Source organism: Lepidochelys olivacea (assembly GCF_965140295.1).
Source record: "Lepidochelys olivacea isolate rLepOli2 genome assembly, chromosome: 4".
In the NCBI taxonomy this organism is placed as follows: Eukaryota; Metazoa; Chordata; order Testudines; family Cheloniidae; genus Lepidochelys; species Lepidochelys olivacea.
In genome coordinates, this window is record NC_140414.1 from 31,084,983 (window position 1) to 31,106,445 (window position 21,463).

At 41.0% G+C, this 21,463-nt stretch overlaps 1 protein-coding gene across 1 annotated transcript in view; it reads right to left on the bottom strand.

Moving 5' to 3' along the window:
- The window catches only part of UNC5C (unc-5 netrin receptor C), a 362,184-nt gene that overhangs the window by 115,112 nt on the left and 225,609 nt on the right, over positions 1-21,463 (bottom strand). Inside the window, exon 3 of the mRNA XM_084626036.1 lies at positions 4,138-4,281. Within this exon, the coding sequence (XP_084482162.1) occupies positions 4,138-4,281 (144 nt within the window). The remainder of the gene's footprint in view (positions 1-4,137; positions 4,282-21,463) is intronic.

Consider the following 21,463-nt stretch of genomic DNA (forward strand, 5'->3'; position numbering starts at 1 on the left):
GCATTGCGTGCTTACTGCAGGCAAATTTAAGGGCTGCAGGGATTCTATGCAGGTGCACAATATGGGGGAGAGTGTGAAGAGCCTCCACGCCCATTGCTTGTCCCAGATAATGACCAGAGCAGCACAAGGACTGTTCTTTCCTAACTCCGTGGTGCTCTGGGCCATGGTTCCCCAACAAGCACCAGCCTGTGAAATTCACCAGCGTGAATAAATCATGCCCCCCGAGCAACGTAAGTTACACTGACATAAGAACTAGTGTGAACAGCGCTATGTCGGCAGGAGAGCTTCTCCCACCGACATAGCTACCGCCACTTGTGGAGGCTGGAGTAATTAAGCTGATGGAAGAGCTCTCTCCCATTGGCTTAGACCACCTACATTAGAGAGTTTACAGCAGTGGTGCAGCTGCACCCCTGCAAACTTCTTGGGTAACCATTCCCTCCGGCAGCAATGCTGGACCCTCCTACTGCCTATTTTAAATGTTGGCACCTTGGTCTGTCTGATGAGTGATACCTTATCATGCACAGCCTACCTTGGCGTGCCCAGAGGATGTAGGATTTGAGATTTCACAGTGATATGGGTATGGCTACAGCTGAATTTTTAGTTATGTTTCAAATCTAGTCTAGACAGGTGTGATGGGGTCTTCACCCCACACTATCCCGGAGAGGGTTATTGTGGCCAAGATGGGTTAAGTAACCTGATAGACCATCCCGAGCGGGAATTAGCCTTGATGATCAAGCACTGAGTGGGGATGAAGCCCAGCTGGGCAGGGGCAGGCAGGGCTGGTATAAGGTCAGGAAGCTAGGGCAGGACATGGTAGTCCCTCTTCGGGCTTAGAGAGGGAAAGGAGAAAACTTGTGGGAGAGTAGAAGCCTGGGATCCTGGGCCTAAAGGAGGGGTTTACTCACAAGTGTGGTAGAGCAGAAGCCTGATAGGGCTGGAGTAGGAAAAGTCTCAGGAAAACAGCAGCAAGGTTTGGCACAGCGCAGACCTTAGCCACTGATCCTTGAGCTGGAACTTTAAGCAGTGGAATTGTCCCATGGGACCTGCTTAAAGTTAGGCATGTGCTTAAGTATCTTGCTGAAATAGGGCTTAGTTATGCTTGTGTCAATTCAGAGTCAATCCACTGAAATCAACTGAGCGACTCTGGATTAACACTGACATAACTGAGCCTAGAATTTGGCTAATTATTATTACCTTTTAGACAATAATGTCTCCGCTCACTGATGTACATACTGTATGTGTTTTGAGTCCATACAAATATTTATTATTTACCTATAAGGCCAGCTGAAAATTTTGTCGTTTAAAATAGATGATTTTTCTGTGATTGTGCTTTTGCTGCTCGGCATAAATCCGCAGGCTAAATACTTAACACTGCAGCTCTTAGTCCTGTGAATAGAGGCTACAGGCCTGGGCCATAATTGTCCAAGAAGCCCCAAATCGAGGGAAAGTATGCAAAAAATCATCAAAAAGCAAAACTCAAAGTTCATAGGCTCAGTTCCACCATTTAAAAAAAAAAACACTTAAGCACTATAAAAATTACTAGACTGACTTTCTCTCCCTCTCTCTCTTAAATGTGGTCAGAAATATCAATCACAAGCAAAGATTTTGGATGCCAATTTTCTGCCCAGAATGATTTTTTTACAGCTAAGTTATAAGCCTCTGAAAATAGGAGTTTATGATGAAATCACTGACAGACTCTTGGCTAAAGTGCAGTTGCTGTATATATACATATCTAATTTCATGAAAGGCAATTACACATCTGTAACTTTAACATTGCTCTGTTATCTTCATCTGATATACATTCAGACCCTTAATTGAAGTAAATATGATGGCTATCTGTCAAGTGCTAACTGGCAGGGCTCCAAAATCTACTAGGTGATTTAATACAGGTTTTGTAATCTGAAAAAGCTGTTGAAACTTTGCTAAAGCTCTCTGAAGCACAGTGCTAACATTTGGAATGGGTAGTTAAAGTTCACTGCTTTCCTGTCAGAAAGACCCTAAAGAACTCTAGAAATGTTTGTTTGCCCCAAGAAAAGGATTCAGTACAAAATGCTATAGATGAAACACTCCAGAATCAGGGGAAATTGGGATTCAATGCAGATTCTGTCAATATAGATATTTACAGTGCACTCATTGCTGTGATAGTGAAGTACCTAAGTACTCCTAAGAGTACCATGACATAATGAGCGGATAAAGTACAAGAAGGGGACTCAGGTTCTACTCCTCATTCTGCCACTTATCTGCTGGGGACATTGGGCAAGTCAATGTACCTCTGAGCCTCAATTTTCCTACCCTTGAAATGGGGACAATTATTAGAACTGAGTGAATAATAGATTTTTCGGTTCTGTAGTCAAACCAAAATAAAAATAAAAAAACAAATTTGTTTTGGTTTGACCCAAAACAGAAATTTTTCATTTTTCTTGCTAAAACAAAAAAAGCAAAAATGTTTTGTTTCAGGTTAAATGACTTGTATCGTGCAACCCAAAACAAAATGTTTTATTTTCTTTGTGGATATTTTTTAATTTTTATTTTAATAAAGTAAGCCTAGCTAAATTTCTGAACAAACCAGTGTTTCAAAATGAAAAGTCACAACCTTTTGTTTAAAAAATGTTGAAATGAAACGTTTGGACTTTTTCCTTTTTTTTTCCCCATTTTTTTTTAGCCAAAACTATTTGCTAAATTCAACCCAAAATCACGAATAGTTTTGGTCAATCCAAGCCTGTATTTTTTGGTGAATAAACTATTAGTCTGAAAATTTTTGCTCAGTTCTAATAATGGTACTGATTCCTCCATGGAAAGCTCTTTGTGATGTACTGATGAAAAGCATTACGTGAGAGCCAGGTATTATTATCTGATGCAATAATATCTGATAATCTGCTTACAAGTTGTCTGTGTCTGTATGATGGATGTGGCCGAAACCTTGCATCCAAACTCCACTGAACTCTGGGGAGATTCTTCTCCAGATCCATCTCTATATCCAAAATTTGTAGGCAAGATCCATTTCTAGTCAAGGAGCTTAGGTCACAGTGTTCAACTTGGGTACTTAAAATTAGCCTCCTAAATCTGTACCTAGACATGTAAATAAAATGGCTTGATTTGTAGGTGCATTGAGCAGCCTCAACCCAACTGACTTCACTGAGAGCAGGATGGAGTGCTAAAAAACCATTTGTAAGTGGCTTGAGGTGACACTATTTCATAGCAAAATGATAAGTAAACAGTCCTTCCTTAGTCTTCCTTCTTAAAGGTGTTGGTAAGGGATATGTTCTTTTTCCTGGAAGAGGAATTCTCTCCTCTTGTTCTAAAATCTTAGGCTATATTCAGTATAGACGAGCCAGACAAGTATCCAGCTGCTGGTGAACACTCACCAAACAATGTTTCTTTGTTCCTTTTTCCAAAGGCAGGTGAAATAATTTCTAAATTACGCAGCTTGCTTGCATTGTACTAAATAAAACTCACTTAATCTGCATGAAAGGGAAACGGGAATCCCCGCTGCAAATGCTGTATTACAAAGACAAGTCCCTCTTTGAAAATTAATGAACATTAAATATTTGTATTGTCAACTGAAGATTTGTTGTCTGGAGATTGGTTGTCCTGTTTTTTCATGGGTAGAATGAGAGTGGAGAAAGGATTTAAAATAAATATTGAGGCTAGTAACCATGCATAGCAAGGATGAAATGTTAAGAGTTAAGATGCCTATTTTTGCTATCATAGCTCCTCTCTGATTACAGTGATATGCTACATTTGGTCTCTGTTTGTCAGGCAAAAGCAGCATTATTAAATGGCTGCAGAGACACAAGGGAATTGTTCTTAGTCCATCACAGTGTTTGCTTTGAAAAATTCCAGCCAATTGGCTACAAACACTTTCCTTGCGTCGGGATCATTGCAGAACTTCACAAATAATTTGCTGTTGTTGGCTTTCTTTTTTCATAAACCTGAAAGGAGGAGGGTGCACATCTGGCTCTCAGAAACAAGAAATGATGAACTGACACATCTAAGTGCAATACTGGTGGTCTGAAGTCTGACATGCTGCATCAACCACCACAGAAGATTCAAGGCCTGTTCAGTGTATGTGGTTAGAAGCAAAAGTCCCCACCCAGACAACCCAGAGTCACTTCATCCCAGAGAAGAGGTACTCACATGCAATGCGAACATAGGCCTTTCGACTCTTAGTAGTGCCGGCAGAGCTCCAAGCGACACACTGGCACCAGTAATCTTCAGGTCCAAAGAGTTCTTCCACCTGCTGACGGGAAATCTCAATGCTCACTTCCCGAACAATCAAACCTGTCAGGATACAATTAATATCCCGAGTGTATTAGAGTTGGTGAAGCTATTGTTCAGAGTAATATATTAGAGTGTGCTTGTAAAACTCTTATGAGCCCTGGCTGATCATCTACTCAACAGCCCTTATCATGAGGAGAATGTTAAGAAAAACAACAACATTTTACTCACCCAACATTATAGGTGAGTGAATATTTTGCAAGACTCATTTATATCATGCATATGTGCACACACACACACACACACATTATGCATATAAACATAGGGCAGGTCCTCAGCTAGTGTAAGCCAGAGTAGCTCCATTGCTTCCATTTCCCATTGACACCAGGTGAGGATATGGCACAGTAGAATTTTAATATGAAACATGCTTCCCATCTCACACTCTTGGGAGCTGTGTAAAAACACAAGTCTCCTCCTTTAAAAAAAAAATATCCTCCTGTTTGGGGATTCTGATGGACTGAAGTGCTGATGGAGCAACTCTTGTTCACTCTTAACACTTAATTGTGCACAGCACCGTGGCTACACCCCTCATAAAAACAGAACAGTTGTCTACACTAATGGTCTCAAACCCCACAGTATAATTATTGTAAGCGGTATTGTTTTGAACAATACTGTCCACAACAAGGGTGTACTCTACACTACAGTATTGCACACCACTGCGCTCTGCATTGCCCCCTAAAACATACCTTCCCACATACCCTCTCATAATGCAATCCTCAAAAATCTGCAATGACAGCAACAGTGATGATAACCTGTCACTGCCATTACAAACCTAGCATTTACCCGGTTACCACACAGTGCTATCTAATGTGCAACATTTTTGCCTATTCTAAGTACAAGGAAATATTGTGGTATCTCAGATACTACTGCAACACCTGTTGGTTAGATGCTGACTCTTTAACACCAATTGACATACTCCGTGTTTTGCATGATCCCACCCTTACAATTCACCAACCCTGTGAAAATGCTCTTCTCTTCAGTTTTAAAATGGCAGCCAAGGTATGGGGGGGGACGGGGAAATCTATGCACCACTTTTTAACATAGTTGCACTGTGCTGCTGATGCCAAAGTCTCAATAAACTTGTAGAGTGTGTTCATCCATAAAAAAAATCATCATTTCTAAAATGTCGTCCAACAAAGGACCTTAAGTATATAAACCTCACATACAAATATGTTGTATAGCGTGACTGATTCTCTTTTTCCTTACTGTAATGCCAGGAAATTTAATTAAAAGATACTTGATCTTAGTGTGCATACTTTGTCCCCATCACTGAGTAACTAACACAGGGTTATGCGTCTTTCCGCTGAACACAGACTTTCAGGCCAGCTACCCCCCAGCCTCTTACAACATGAATTACAAGGTGATATTCATAACATGAATGTTCCCAATTGTACAGCACAGAGCGCACTGCATGCTCTGGAAACCAAGCAAACCCTTGATTTTGCTTTCAGCCTCACAGAGGCTCTATTCAGGAAGGTGATGATTAATTAATATTTGTGCACAGTTGTGTACTGTCATTTATGCTGCACACTCTTTCCATCCAAAACTCGGTTAACAACGTAACATCATAAAAAACAACAACAGGAATTGAAGCATAAAATATCATACAGATTTTTGGTAGGAACTCTTTATAATCAGATGCATTTTCCTGCTAGGTATTATATAGCCTACTATCTTTTTAATTTCCTTATCTTTGACATGTTTGCCCAGGAAATTATAAGCTATTTTGAGGAAAAGACATACTAGCTTTTCTCCTTGAAACTAAACACTCAAAATTTGGTTGCTGTACTTAGACGAAGTAAAAACAAAATACGGCATATATATTTGGAAATGTGGCAAACACCACCTTCGAAAACTGCTTTGCTTTGAAGAGCTCAATTGTCTCCAACAGTGGTCCAGGGCTGTTCATTGTCCTGTCTATGAGGGAAAAATAGCTTTTATGTACAGGATGTGCCCAAAACAGGTTATGTTTTCACAGTGCAACTGCTGCTAGTCTAAAGATCTCTCACTTCAGTCCATTTCCACTTTTTTATAGCCTCGAGAGCCTAGCAGTTACAATATTATGTTTTTACAAAGAGGCTGATTATAATGGAATTTGATGGAGCAGAGAGTTAGGTTACTATAGGGCTAAAGCAAGTAGTCTTAAAATTAAAGGACAGTACTGGTTAATAATGATTTCAAAACGGACTTAAAATTCTGGATGCAAATGCAGTTTTCTGATATGTTGAAGATATGAAATATACATCATGTCAATAACATCCATTAAATACACTGGCATAACTTTTATCTCTGGGTTCTGAATACATTCTCCATTTAACAACAACAAGCTAGTCTAGGCACTGCTTTTCTGGGACTAACTGAATTGCTCACAGGCTTCAGGTTGTTCGAAGTCTTTTGGTCTCAGAAATTGTGTGGTAGCCATCTCGAAGCACATTTTCTGTTCGTGTCTTATTGCTTAAAAACGTGTGATCATAAATACAGTATCACCATATGGTTACGTCGTCTCTAAGCTAAACATTTTTTCTAGAATATATAGAAGATCAAATCAGTTTCTGAGACATCAGCTGGGACGATATGCTATATGTATAGACAGTGAATGTAGAAATTTATGGGCCAGATTCTGACACACTTAATTTTTGCTAAGTAGCACCTTACTCCATTAGGAACCACACTGATTACTTCTGGTGTAAGGTACTAAACTGTGTCAGTAAGCACTGGGGCTGACTGGCAGCAGGAGCCCCAGCCACTGGGGCTGACAGCGATTTCTGAGTAAAATTATTAACACTGACTCATGATCTCAGGATAGAACTCTCAAAGGTCAGGAAATCCTGACCTTTGAGTATTCTATCCCGAGTCATGAGTCAGGCTTCATTTTACTTTGAAATCGCATCTCTCACGATTAATTCACAGAGTTGGCATGTCTGGCAGAAGGTGACCCTGCATGATTCCTCCTGAACTTTCACAGACTGTAAGGGTCTGATTCTGCTGGCCTTGCCCTTACTCATGCTCAGTACTGCCTCATTTCACAAGGAGTCTCAGTGATTGAAAAGGAATGTCTTACCTAGTAAAGTACCACTCGACCTAAGAAAAGGTGGCAGAATCTGGCTGTAGGGTCATACAACTAGGAATGGGGTAATTTTCCTCTGTGTTGTGACTGGTCAGAATCCTATTGGTGTCACGTAAAAAATAATCCCTACCACGGTCGCACTTTCTAATTGTTTTAGGAAACATTTAATTTGAGGTATCTCAGACAGCAGCTGACCTATTATCATGCTGAAATGATGCTATATAGATCCCACAGAAGACCTGGTACAGTTTCTGTACATTCACCCAGTACTGTACTGCTTAAAAACCTCACCAGAGAATAATTATAGCATGATAACCTTGAGAGGAGGACTTCTAAGAGAGATCTTGATCTTACCACTACTGTAGGTGCTTCTACTATTCAGTCACAGGAAACAGATTGAATTCATTTCATAACGTTCCTCATGAGCCACCTTCTGCATTACAAATGTCGTTCTAAGGACTCAGTTGATTTGCAATGTAACTTTTAAGGGAGGTCAAAATGTGGATGTTAAATCCTGACAACGTCCCATTAAACACTGTATGAGACCCAGAGACTGACAGAAACAGTAGAATAAACTAAATTTTCTCTTCATCCCTTGCTGCTTTTTTAGTGCTTTGGTCTTTACAGAACTACACATATCCCGGTTTAAAGTTAACCCAGCCTTCATACTCACACCGGGCCAACTTGTGCACGGATTTACACCTCATGCAACCTCACTAATTGCATGGGATACAAGTCAGCGTAGAATTTGCTCCACATCACACACTTTATAGCCCATTTTTAGAGGGCTTCTATATTTGCTCTCACAGACTCTGAGTGTGCCTGTTTGGGCATGCAATTCTATGTCTAGCTGCCTGACTACATAAGGATGCACATACTTGTGAGCGCAAAATTAGAAGCCATTTTGAAACACTTTCCACTGTGTCTCTGCCACATACACTACACACAAAGGAGGATTCGATAGTTCGAATGACTGGTAGTTGCTTACGGACACCTCTAGGACACCAATTCAAATCCACCCCACAACAGTAATAACTGAAACATGTTACCATCCCACAGATGTTTCATTTCTACTGTGAAATGAGTTGATAGTTTCAGTCAAGTTCCCAGCATACAGGTATCCACATCACAGAATAAAACCCCATTCACAACTGCATATCTGCCAATAGCCTGACAAAATTCCAGTAAATTGAAAATTTGCATAAATTAATATATTTGCATAAATTCAAACATGAACCACCAGAAGCAGATGCCTTCCTATTTTATAGCTATGCAATAACAAACCCAATTGTAGGGAGATAACTGAATGCATTTGTGGGCAGCTAGATGGTATGATAGGTTCCTTACACTGTAGGTAAATTCAATAAATAAAGATACCATCTTTATTAAAAGCTTCCCTGCTGTGGTTACAGTATAGCTCCTACTCTCTTTCATGGCAATAAATAGAAAGAAGATGATCGGTGGGGAGGGGGAATTTTTGCTTGTACTATCTCCTCCTTTGGGGTTTATCCCTTGGCCTACATGCCCACCTGGGGACATAAGGGGAATATACACTTCTACCCCTGTGCAGGCTACCTAGACCTTGGATGCAGCCATCCTCGAATGAGTAGGTGTTGTGACCCATTACCACCCCCAACTTGCAGCAGGGTGGTGGTAGTGTGGAGCCCTAAAGTGAGAAGTCAAAGTAGAAAGTCAAGCCATTTGAATCAGTTTTGTATAAGAAGTGCTAATGACATCTTATGAATGTACATCAGAAAGAAATGGATCCATAAAAAACATGCCTTCCCATTTTCAGTTCACAAGTATTTGATCTCTGACCTCCATAAACAACTTGAAAAATTGCAAGGGAGCCCCAAGAACTGCTCAAAGTTTTGAAACTGAAATTAAAGAAAATGAAAAAGTTCAGAAGGGAGAACAAGGAAAAGGAGAGAAATGCTTACTTAGAATTCTATCTTGTGGATTTGGATAATCTAAATTATGAGAGAAATCTGGGAAAGAGAAGATGACTTTGGAACTGTTTAGTTTCAGGAATATTTACACACACCAATCACTCAGATTTCATATAAAATCCACCCACACACAGCACTGAGCCTGCCATCAGAAAAATCCATTAAATTTCTGGAACTTCCCTGTAGAAAGGGCCAAACACCTCTAGCCTGAAAAGAAACACAGTGCACTTGGCAAGTCTGAAACTGGCATTAATTGGCATCACTTTGGCACTTTCAGAAGAGATCCCAAGGACTGAACAACCTTCTAACCCCTTCAGGTTGTCCCTCCAGGTGAGGACTGAGGCATATTGAAGAGGAGGTTAAGGACAACTAGCACTGAAGGTGCCTGTTTTACACCAGTTCTGTGAATTAAGAGAAGGCCTCAATCTTCAGGGCTGTCAATCTAGCACTATTCACCAGCACTACATGCCTCTTATCACATTTTAATGGAAAATTATACTTCTTCTGGGCTGGATTGTAACTTGGACTACACACCCATGCAAGCGAGTGAAAGAGATAGACCTTTCCTTACATTCCTACACTGTTTACTTTGACATCTGTGGGTGGGGAATGGGTGGGAAGAGGCACAGAATAGATGGAGCCTTGGCTAAATCTGCCTAACTGCTGAGTGGTACAGCTAAGTGAGCACAGGAGGTTGGAGGGATAATCATTTGCAGCTGGTAGAGGAGAACAGCTAATCACTTCCCCTCCTGAAGCAAAGGGACAGCAGGGAGGGAATTATTATAGACACAGCCCTTTACTATAACTTGCATTCTAGATACACAGTCTAGCAAAGACACATTCTGATGATCCCAAAGTGCTTAACATAATATATTAACTGATTAAGTAAACTATGGGTCGATTCAAAGGCAGAAGCTACACCTCTTTTTTTCAATGTCCATAAATGTAATGTAATCATATAATATTACGGTATTATATAATTAGTAACTGTAATAACAATTAATGGGTTCTATTTTGCGCCCATTGAATTAAATGGACAAACTCCTAATGATTTCCATAGCAGTATATATATCACTGACACTATTTTATATATCTCACTGTGCCCACCACTAAAATTCATTCACTCCTGTGGTGAAACCCAATAACTGCTTTATCGGGCACAACAACCCTATACAATAGTTTAGGATGGGCAATGAAGAATACCGTATTAACTTGAAAGTCTAAGAGAAATTTCAGCAAAGCAAAATTTAATTATCCAGCACAGAATGTGTCCAGGTGAGCAGGGTTAATAGCTGCACTCTACAGGGCTCCTTTGTGCCAAAACTTATTTTGATGTTATTTAAGGTACATGGAAAATTTTATATTAATGTGTGTGTGTATGTGTGTGTGTTCAGCTGCAAGTATAAACTCGGTTTCCAAATTGTGAGAATCTGTACGTGTTATTTTTTCTGTTAATGGATTCTCTTTTGTGTTTTTGAGCTTTCAATTGGCCAAGAGATACTTCAATTAGTAATCAAATATGCCAGAGAATGCATCTCCCAGGAGACAGCAACTTGTCACCCACCATGCCTGGGGCGAGGAAATACTGTGTGATACGTGCATTGTAAATAACTATGTTAGTAATACCTTGCACTTACAAAGTGCCTTCCAACCAAAGATCTTAGGGTGCACGACAACAGTGTGTAAATATGTACATCTGCATTTCACAGACGATGAAAATGACACAGTGTAAGGTAAAGGGATTTGCTCAAGGTCACAAAATAAATCAGTGCCGAAGCCTGTAACAGAACCCCTGTTTTCTGTTCCCCAGATCTCTGTTCCCCAGATCCCTGTTCTAGCCACTAGCACTAGACTATGATGTCTCATAGCTGCCTGCATGGGTGAAAATCATGACCCCACTGAAGTCAATGAGAGTTCTGCAATTGTCTTCAATGAGGCCAGGATTTCATCCATATTAGTTCAGCTCCAACTAAGAGTCCCATAGCATTTATAATTGGCAGTTACTCAGAATCAGCTTTATGCCTTATCCAAAAAAGTCAGATTTTTCCCTATCTTATCAAACTGGCCAAGAGCACAACCCAAAGTGATAGGACTGCAGATGTACTTAATAAAAGGTTCACCTAGTGCTTGTTACTACATTTGGTCTCCTATGGTAAAACTTAGTGATTCAAGCAGAGTATGGGCAACATTTTCACTTAGTGGTGACTCAGAATATCTATCTGACGTACTGTTCAGTCACAGACTCAGTAAACAGTCCATTTTTGGAAGGGGAGGCCTGAATAATTTTATTCAATGAAATATTTTTATAATAAATAAGTTAAATCAATACTCTGTGACGATGGAAACTTGTTTACAAGCTTTCAGAGATGGATCTCTCACAGCCATAGAATGACTCTGTTCAAACACTTCAAAGTACTTCAAAGCACCAAAGTACGGTGTCTGGTGTTTCAAAAATTAATAAATAGGCTGAGCACAAATAGGACTGCTTCAAATATAATGATTCTTGCTGAGAAAAAAGGATCTCTCTGCATTTTGTTGGGACAGAGATGACGGCAAGCCTCTTGTATACTTCGTTTTCTAAACCCATCAACTGCAATCTTTGCAACAAAGAAATAAGAAATAAAAATATTTAGAAATAAATAAATAAATAAAGCTAAGTGACTTAAAACCCCTCCAACAACCATGCACCCTGTCATTGCATGCATCTGCTCTTTCTGACTTCCCAGTAATGGCTGCTGGGCAAATGGCACCCAGAGGAACTAGGTGAATACTGCAAACAATTTTCTGTAACTATTAGCTCAGATTTTTAAATGAATAGCTTCCAGCTATGGTTGTGCCCTCTGTAGCCTTGTCCTCACTAGGAAGAAAGGTGCATTCTTAACTCGAGTCAGCTAACTTGAACTTTATGGTTGACTTAGAACAACGCTTCCTCAGCTTTCGTCCCCTAATGCCCCTACTCGACTTGCGCTACATTGATGACATCTTCAACATCTGGACCCATGGAAAAGAAGCCCTTGAGGAATTCCACCATGATTTCAACAATTTCCATCCCACCATCAACCTCAGCCTGGACCAGTCCACACAAGAGATCTACTTCCTGGACACTACGGTGCTAATAAGCGATGGTCACATAAACACCATCCTATACCAGAAACCTACTGACCGCTATGCCTACCTACATGCCTCCAGCTTTCATCCAGACCACACCACACGATCCATTGTCTACAGCCAAGCTCTAAGATACAACCGCATTTGCTCCAACCCCTCAGACAGAGACAAACACCTACAAGATCTCTATCAAGCGTTCTTGCAACTACAATACCCACCTGCTGAAGTGAAGAAACAGATTGACAGAGCCAGAAGAGTACCCATAAGTTACCTACTACAGGACAGGCCCAACAAAGAAAATAACAGAAAGCCGTCATCTTCAGCCCCCAACTAAAACCTCTCCAACACATCATCAAGGATCTACAACCTATCCTGAAGGACGATCCATCACTCTCACAGATCTTGGGAGACAGGCCAGTCCTTGCTTGCAGACAGCCCCCCAACCTGAAGCAAATACTCACCAGCAACCACACACCACACAACAGAACCACTAACCCAGGAACCTACCCTTGCAACAAAGCCTGTTGTCAACTGTGTCCACCACATATCTATTCAGGGGACACCATCATAGAGCCTAATCTAAGAGTCCCATAGCATCACCCACACTATTAGAGGCTCGTTCACCTGCACATCTACCAATGTGATACATGCCATCATGTGCCAGCAATGCCCCTCTGCCATGTACATGGGGCAAACTGGACAGTCTCTACATAAAAGAATAAATGGACAAAAATCAGATGTCATGAATTATAACATTCAAAAACCAGTCAGAGAACACTTCAATCTCTTTGGTCACTCGATTACAGACCTAAAAGTTGCAATTCTTCAACAAAAAAACTTCCAAAACAGACTCCAACGAGAGACTGCTGAATTGGAATTAATTTGCAAACTGGACACAAGTAACTTAGGCTTGAATAAAGACTGGGAGTGGATGTGTCATTACACGAAGTAAAACTATTCCCCGCCCCCGGCACTGTTGCTCAGATGTTCTTGTCAACTGCTGGAAATGACCCACCTTGATTATCACTACAAAAGGCTCCACCCCCCCCCCCCAGCCCGTTCTCCTGCTGGTAATAGCTCACCTTACCTGATCACTCTCGTTACAGTGTGTATGATAACATCCATTGTTTCATGTTCTCTGTGTATATAAAATCTCCCCACTGTATTTTCCATTGCATGCATCCAATGAAGTGAGCTGTAGCTCACGAAAGCTTATGCTCAAATAAATTGGTTAGTCTCTAAGGTGCCACAAGTCCTCCTTTTCTTCTAACTTGAAAACATTCTAGTGAAGGCAAGGTGGTTAGAGCCAAGAGCTAGCAGGTGAAGAACCTGAACCCTGGAAGAACCTGAATTCCTGTTTCCCTTGTGGGTGGGGATCAGGCATTTCCTGATCAGCCCCTGGCCCTCATCATCCCTGTGGCTCTCCCCCTATCCTTCTTGTTCCGTAGGGACTCCCTTTCTGTAATGGAAGTAGCCTGAGGATCACTGGTAACTGGTCCTTCTCTGAGAGGGTATCACAAGGTGGAAGGCTGCCGGAAAGAGGAGATTCACTTTCTCTCTATTTCTTAGCTTAGTCCCTTTTCCCTGAATGCCTTAAAGTCAGTTTTCATAAGCCCCACAGACTCTGAGGCAGAGTTTGGACTGAAATCCCTCTGGAGGATCTAAGAGAGCAGCTGGATCTCATTCAGCTTTTCCTTGTGAGGGCAGTATCAGGCGCCAGTGCATCCGGTGGTATTGTGGAGGCAGCTGCACACCAGTGCCTGGGCAGAAATGCTATTAGGCCTATGAGGCCTGTTGCATTCTTTTCTGTGCTCATGCCTTTCTCTCAGCTCCAAAGGTAACAGAGTGACCAGACAGCAGGTGTGAAAAATCGGGACAGGAGTGGGGGGTAATAGCCTATATAAGAAAAAGACCCAAAAATCGGGACCGTCCCTGTAAAATCGGGACATCTGGTCACCCTAAAAGGTTATGACACTCCACCTGCTCGAGACAGAGGTAACGGGGTCTGGGAGCCAAGAACACCCTGCGTCTAAAGGGGATGATATCATCAAAAGATCTAACTGTACTGTCTCTGCCTGCGGGCATAGAGGAACTTTATCAACATATCTGGACTGCTACAGACGACCAGAGAGAGGAATATTATATGATATCATGATCAAAGAGAGGAATATATACAATTTTATTATCATCATGATCTCACGCACAGTCTACCTAGAACACAGAGGCACAAATTCTAAACTCAAGCACAAATTCTAATCCTAATCCAGAGACCAAGTAGCGGGAGTGGACTCTATATATGTTCAGAGGCTAAGTGGAAAGGAATCCTTTCTCCTCAGGTCACAGAGTGGCTCTGGAGATGCTCTGCAGAGGCTACGCCTGTCTTGTGGCTAGCGTAGCACCTGATTCTCTGGTGGTAAGTGCCCTCCTTTTCTTGCATCCCCTCTCCAAATCTTGCTTCCTCCCCCTTGTGCAGGAAACCTGCACCAATTTAGCTGCCGGGGACTGTCTGTGCAGACAGGTGTAGAATTTGAAGGTTCAGGTTTTACTGCACATTTGCGGTAGCTGTAGAAGAGCCCCAGTAACACACACACCCCCTCCCCTCAGCAGACATATGAGCTGGTATATCTTTAAAACAACATTGAGCTGGCTATTCTTGCTGTTAAAAATATTTTCACACACAAAGGAAATATACAACAAAAATCCTTCTATGGAGACAATTTCCAGTTCCACCCCACTTGTACAAAATGTCTACAAAATGCACCAAAAATGAGTGATTCTCTCACACATTTAGTGCCATATGCTCATGCTTTTTGTGTTTCTTCCCCCTCCTTGGTGCAAATTAATAATCCTACTACAATTTATCTCTCCAGAAATTTCAGTACAATTGTTCATCTATACTTACATTGGAATCTATAATTTCTGAAATAATATAGGGCCCTCATCCATGAACACATCTGCATTTGTGTCAAGCCATAGCAGCTCAGGGCTTCCTGTCATTCAGCAGTCACCGCGGTCACATTTGGTGGTCCCTTAGCAATACTTTGACGGACTGGTACCACTAAAAGGGAGCATAGGGGAGGGGATGTAAGAGGGAAAGGCATGACAGAGAGTGACTGTATTAGTTACTCCAGCTCTTGACAGAAAGCCCAATGCTTTTTCTGTGGTTGAGGCGTGTGTGACAGTGGTGTTTTTTTTTTTAGAGGCTAGAAAAAAAACCTGCCGAGGTTCATGTTTTACATAAAGCTGTAGTTGAGACTTCACAAAGAAAATCTATGCACTTTTTATTTCTGGTTCAGAAGATTTACATGCTCTTTCTAATGATCTGGGCCTTCAGCACTGGGTAATGCTTCCCAGTCCCCAGCTTAGTGCTCATGTAAAATTGAAGCACTTTTGAGGCAGTTTAGAGCCTACAGATGAATCTCAATGTGCAGGCAAAAGGCATAATGGCTGTTTAGCACTTTGCAAGAAGAGGCTGAGGAAATCATGAAAAAAATAAACAAACAAACAACTATTGAACTGCAGCCATCTGTGAAGCCAACAGAGAGCTTCTGAATTTTGAAAAGCATGTTTACATTGCGTTCGTGTAACCAAGGAAGGGAAGATTAAAAATAAATGTGATTTTTTTCCTCACAAAAGGTATGTATATATGCCAAGGTTCTTTCAGTTTGGGGTGACCGTGTACACACACACACCCCACCTAATTTCAGTGAGTTTTGAGAAGCTGTACTGATGTACAAGTGCCTTATTTCCATGATCTTGTTGCAGTGTCACAGTTCAGTGGCTGTTATAGATGTTGGGGGAATAAGGCCAATCAACAACGTGGCACAAGGAGTCACAGGGGAGCCTTTCTGAGTAGTTGTCCTTTTTCTTAGCCCATGATGTGGCAGAACAGGGCAGGGGGGAGAAGTGTAAAATCACCATTTTTTTCTTTTGGCAGTTAGGGATTGCATTTCACAGTCGACTTAGAAATCTTGAGAACTTAAAAAGAAAGAAACAACAAACAATAAACAAAGGACACGCAGCTGCTTTCAAAGGTTCTTTTGTCCAGTGCACTGTCAAGTTAAGTGACTTTCACCAGATAGATATGCAGAGGCTCTGAGAATTTACTGCCTGTTCCCACATCCAAAGTGTTCTCAGGTCTTGGCCAGGCTAACAGTGAGAGCGCCACCTCCTGACCAACAAGAGATATTTTTTAGTTTGTAGGAGATAAAAGAATTATCACAGCGGGGGGTGGGGGTGTGAAAAGGCAGCATAGTGGTGACAGTGGGACCGCATGGGATGTAAGTCAGTGCAGAATTTGGTCCAGAGAATCAAACCACTGAAAGGTGAAATAGACCTTTTGGGTTATATATGTGAAAATTTTCAAAAGTATCCAGAAATTTTGCTTGCCTCCATTTTTCCGGGTGCCCAGCTTGAGACCCATGGTTTCAACTCTTCGTTGCCGCCTTAGTCAAAGCACATCACAAAGCACTAAAGGATCAAAAACTAAATCCAAATGAAAACACAATCCCTTTCAATAAATCATTGCCCCTCAGCCCTGACAAATCTAACACCCTCAATCAGTGGTGCAAACAACCCCACTTAAAACCTCCAAATGTTCAAGATGCTAAACCAGCACCAGTACAACCAACACACAAGAAATTGGGAAGAACAAGTCAAAAACAGCAACAAGAGTTTTGAATGGAAAGAATCAAGGAGGGCTGGGGATTTGTAGATAATTTGAGACTGCGGTGAGCGTGGAAGTGTCACAGGGTCCCTACTGGGAGTTGGATGGGATCAACAGGAAGGTAGGCTATAGCAAAATTGACAGCTGGAGGGGATAAAAGACATGGAGATAATCAGTGTGGGCATCCTCAAATGGCTCAAATTAATGAGATAAAATCCAGGCAGCTCATTTCTTAACCAAAAATAACTTTACTTGTTCTCTCATTACTGCACATCAGGGACCCAATCCACAACACAGCCGGAGAGAAGAGCAGCATACACCCCCTCTGCTGGACAAACAAGGGAGCAGAGACAGAGAACACCAGACAGGGAAGATAGCTGAGTGGAAGTTAACCCTGCTGTAACAACTAAATAAAATAATAAAATAATAATAATACATAAATAGTGGCTTTTATCCATAGGTTCCCAAAGCACTTTCCACAAGTGAGCAAGCATTATTATTCCCATTTTACAGATGAGGAAACTGAGGCACAGAGCAGTTGAGTGATTTGCGCAAGGACACACTGAGTCAATAGCAAAGTCTACTTTAGAATCCAAGACTTCCGACTCCCCAGTCTGGTGTCCTATCCCATGGATCCCACTGCCCCTCACAGAAGCAGCATTAACTCCTCCTCATTGGCTGCTAGCCCCCATGAAGAGGTTGTAGGATACAGATATGAAATGGACAGGCAATGGCAGAAAACTTGTCTGCAAGAGAGGAAAGGACCTGGAGGCAATGAAGACAGTTCTAGGATCCTCATGCTTGCCTTCTGCTTTCTTTTGGATTCTGGGAATCAGTGAGGGTTGAGGACCTTAGCCCCTTCCCACACTAAATGAATGAAAATTCCTCTTCTTGCAGCATAGGGTGTGGAAGAACTTTATAAGAAGTGACCTTATATGGTTTCCAGGAAAGCCTCTCTCTTCTTGTGAGTTTCTGCCACAGGAGGGAATATCCAGCCCAGTGTTCTTAATCCACACAACCTCATAAAACTTAATTTATCTGAAGTAATTATAAAGTGCTTTATTATTATATTTTCCCCTGCTGTGTGAAGCATTTGGGATTTTTGTAGCGTAAAGTTTGCTTTTGCACCTGCAAAAGCATCCACCATCTTGAATTTGTTTCTCAGAACATAGCAATTCCCTATTCTTAATTCTGAAGCATTAAAAACTACTTTTTATCTGTACAGTTGTGTTATTTTCACTATATTCAAGCTAAAAATAGAAAGCTTTTTCCACTTTGAAAAATGGTCACAGGGGTCTTGCTGTTGGCTGCTACCTTGGTCTTCATCTGCAGAGGGCCAAGTTCCCTGCAGCTGGTTTTGAAGCTGTAAAAGCTGTGGAGTAGATAAAGCTTTTATTGTACTAATGATGCTTATTCTCACACAATCTTCATCCTCATGAGAGGTTCCTATATGGCTACTGGGAGTGATGTGGAAGAAGAGGGAGGCTTGAGTGACATTTAAAGTGATAGCACTCTCAAATGTTTGTGTGTGTGTGTGGGGGGGGAACATTTGTGTGGTTTTATTATTAATTATTATTATGTATTAAAGAAAAACAAAGTAAATGTCTGTAGCTCTAGCCCCGGAGACAGCGCCTATGCAAGGAGCCGCATATTAACCTCAAAAGAGCCGCATGCAGCTCTGGAGCCACAGATTGGCCACCCCTGCCTCAGACTCATTATGCCTCCTCTCTGCTAGTGAGTTCCACTCTGCAAGTTTGAGGGATCCCCTGCCTAGCATTCAAAGGTCCTTATTCTGCCTTGCTCCTTCTTGTGAGCTCTGAAGAAGGGATAAACAGAATCCATATGCCATCTTCTCCCTGTGCACCTGAGCAAGAGAATGCATCGGCAAAACACTAACATTAGCTAAATGACCTAAAGTGCCTATTTAGTTAGCAGCTGCAGCACTAGGAAATAAAGGTTTCAAATGTTCTTTTCTCCTTGGTTGAAGGAGAGGAAGACTAAGAGTATATCGGGGCACTGCAATGTACAACAAGAGACTGTCTATATAGCATTTCTGGATATTTCTGCAGAAGTCATTCAAAAATATATATAAACTGAAAAGGGCAAAAACCCAGAAGTTAGTTCTCTGTGGGCCCAATTTTTTTTCTGGTGTGCATTCAGTGTAGTCATTTATAGCAGTGCAGAGTCCATTTTGATTGGTAGCATTTAACCTCACTTTGCACAGATGTAAAGCACTATATAAGATGTAAAGTCCCAGAGACTCAGTGTGTGTGTATCTGCACTGCTATCTGTACTGCAGAAATGGGAAATAAAAAGCAAACACACCAACAATTCCTTATCCACAGTCATTTTCAGTTGCATAATCGTTAAAAAAAAAAGTGCACAAATCACACTAATGATTATTGATGCTCTTGCCCTTCCTGTGCTGTATCAATGAAATTTTCTTGCCCCCCAAAGCATTAGTTCTGCAGTATCTGTTTCCTTTTTTTGATAGTAGCTCATAACATTACATATATGCCCTTCTTCCTACTTTCATCTTCTCTCTTTAAAACAAAATATCACCAATGTTCACTATAATATATTTGATTTTGTTCTGTGTTAATATCAAAATACTTCAGTAAAAACATAAAAAAGGACCACATTCTGGCTTGCCATTCCCTGTACACATGAAATGATGAGGCCAGATACGCTGAGCACTGATGAATAACAAAGCACCCATTTGGACATCTTTAAGAAAAATGCTTAACTTTTAATAGAGGAAGAAAATTCCAATGGGGCTGAAGATCAAAAACAGAGGTCAAAGATCTTCCAGATAAGACACTTCTGTTTTCTTGGGATCGACTCTAAGTGTATTTGCACAGTTCTATTACCAGGCTAATATAATTTAATAAATAAGTCTAGATCAGTGGTTCCCAAACTGGGGTCACGAAATGTTACAGGGGGTTCTCGGGAAAAAATTCCCTAATGGCAGACAGAGCTGTCCCTAGCGGACAAAGCTGTCACTGGGCCAGCAGCCGAGAGCCACTGAACTTCCAAGAGCTAAGCAGATCAAAGCAAGCATATCTATCACACTGAGGAGATTTAAACTTCCAGACTCCTTATAAGAAATGGAAAGGGAGATGGATATTTTTTGCTGTTTTTAAAATTAAATAGGCAGCTAGTATTGTTTTTAAAATTATTACAAAGAACAAGTTTAAGTGTTGTTGTAACATGTGTTGTTTGCCCGGACTGCTAAAGACCTGAATGCTTGTGTAGGAAGAACTCTTTGAATTGGCTTCTTAAATATCTTCATGCTGTTTCACATCTGATACTCCTTGATGAAACATAGGAGCCTTGTCTTATAATGGGCTTATTCAAAGTGATACAGGCTACGAAAGTGAGATCTTGGAAGAGTGTTGCTGTTTTCATAATGTAATAAAAATACTGTCATGATAAATAATTAATAATAAATAGGTTTCAGAGTAACAGCCGTGTTAGTCTGTATTCGCAAAAAGAAAAGGAGGACTTGTGGCACCTTAGAGACTAACCAATTTATTTGAGCATGAGCTTTCGTGAGCTACAGCTCACTTCATCGGATGCATGCTGCAGTTTCCACGGCATGCATCCGATGAAGTGAGCTGTAGCTCACGAAAGCTCATGCTCAAATAAATTGGTTAGTCTCTAAGGTGCCACAAGTACTCCTTTTCTTTTTAATAATAAATAGTGTGTAATAAGTATGTCATAAAAACACATTTTATATTTCCAAGATCACTGCTTTTATAATTTATACTCAGGTAAAGGAGAAAATCTCTGAAAATATTCATTTTTAGGAGGGGGTTCGTGACACTTGACATTTTAGTGAAAGGGGTTCACAGGTTGTTAAAGTTTGGGAACCACTTTGGTCTAGAACATCCTGTCACCTTTTACTGTTCTTAGTGTCTCTGACCAGTTGCAATAGTTCCTATGGAGATTGGCTGCGTCCATATGCATACTCTCTGAGACTACTGATGCTTTACTTACTGCTCTAAAATACTCCATGGTGCAATGCACCTACATAATATCCCAACTTCGTAATAACAACTTCCTCAATTACACAGAAAAGAGATACAAATGTTTCTTTTTCTCTTAAAATAATTAACCCTCCTACACCATTTACTATTTCTTTCCAGCAACTCTCTTTGTTAGGAGCAGGATTGCACCCTGATTCTGCATCCTGTGTCACTGCTGGTGTACCACCTGGCATATGCTGTGCAGCCTTTGTGTTTATGAACGCTAAACAAATTTCCCATACCAGGGAGACGCACAACTGATTTTGCACAAGTTTCATTCACAGTGTTTCCAAAGCTTCGGAGTCCATGGACAGCTGAAAACTTATTTCTCTCTCCCAACATTTTACCTTTTAATTGGAAGATAAGT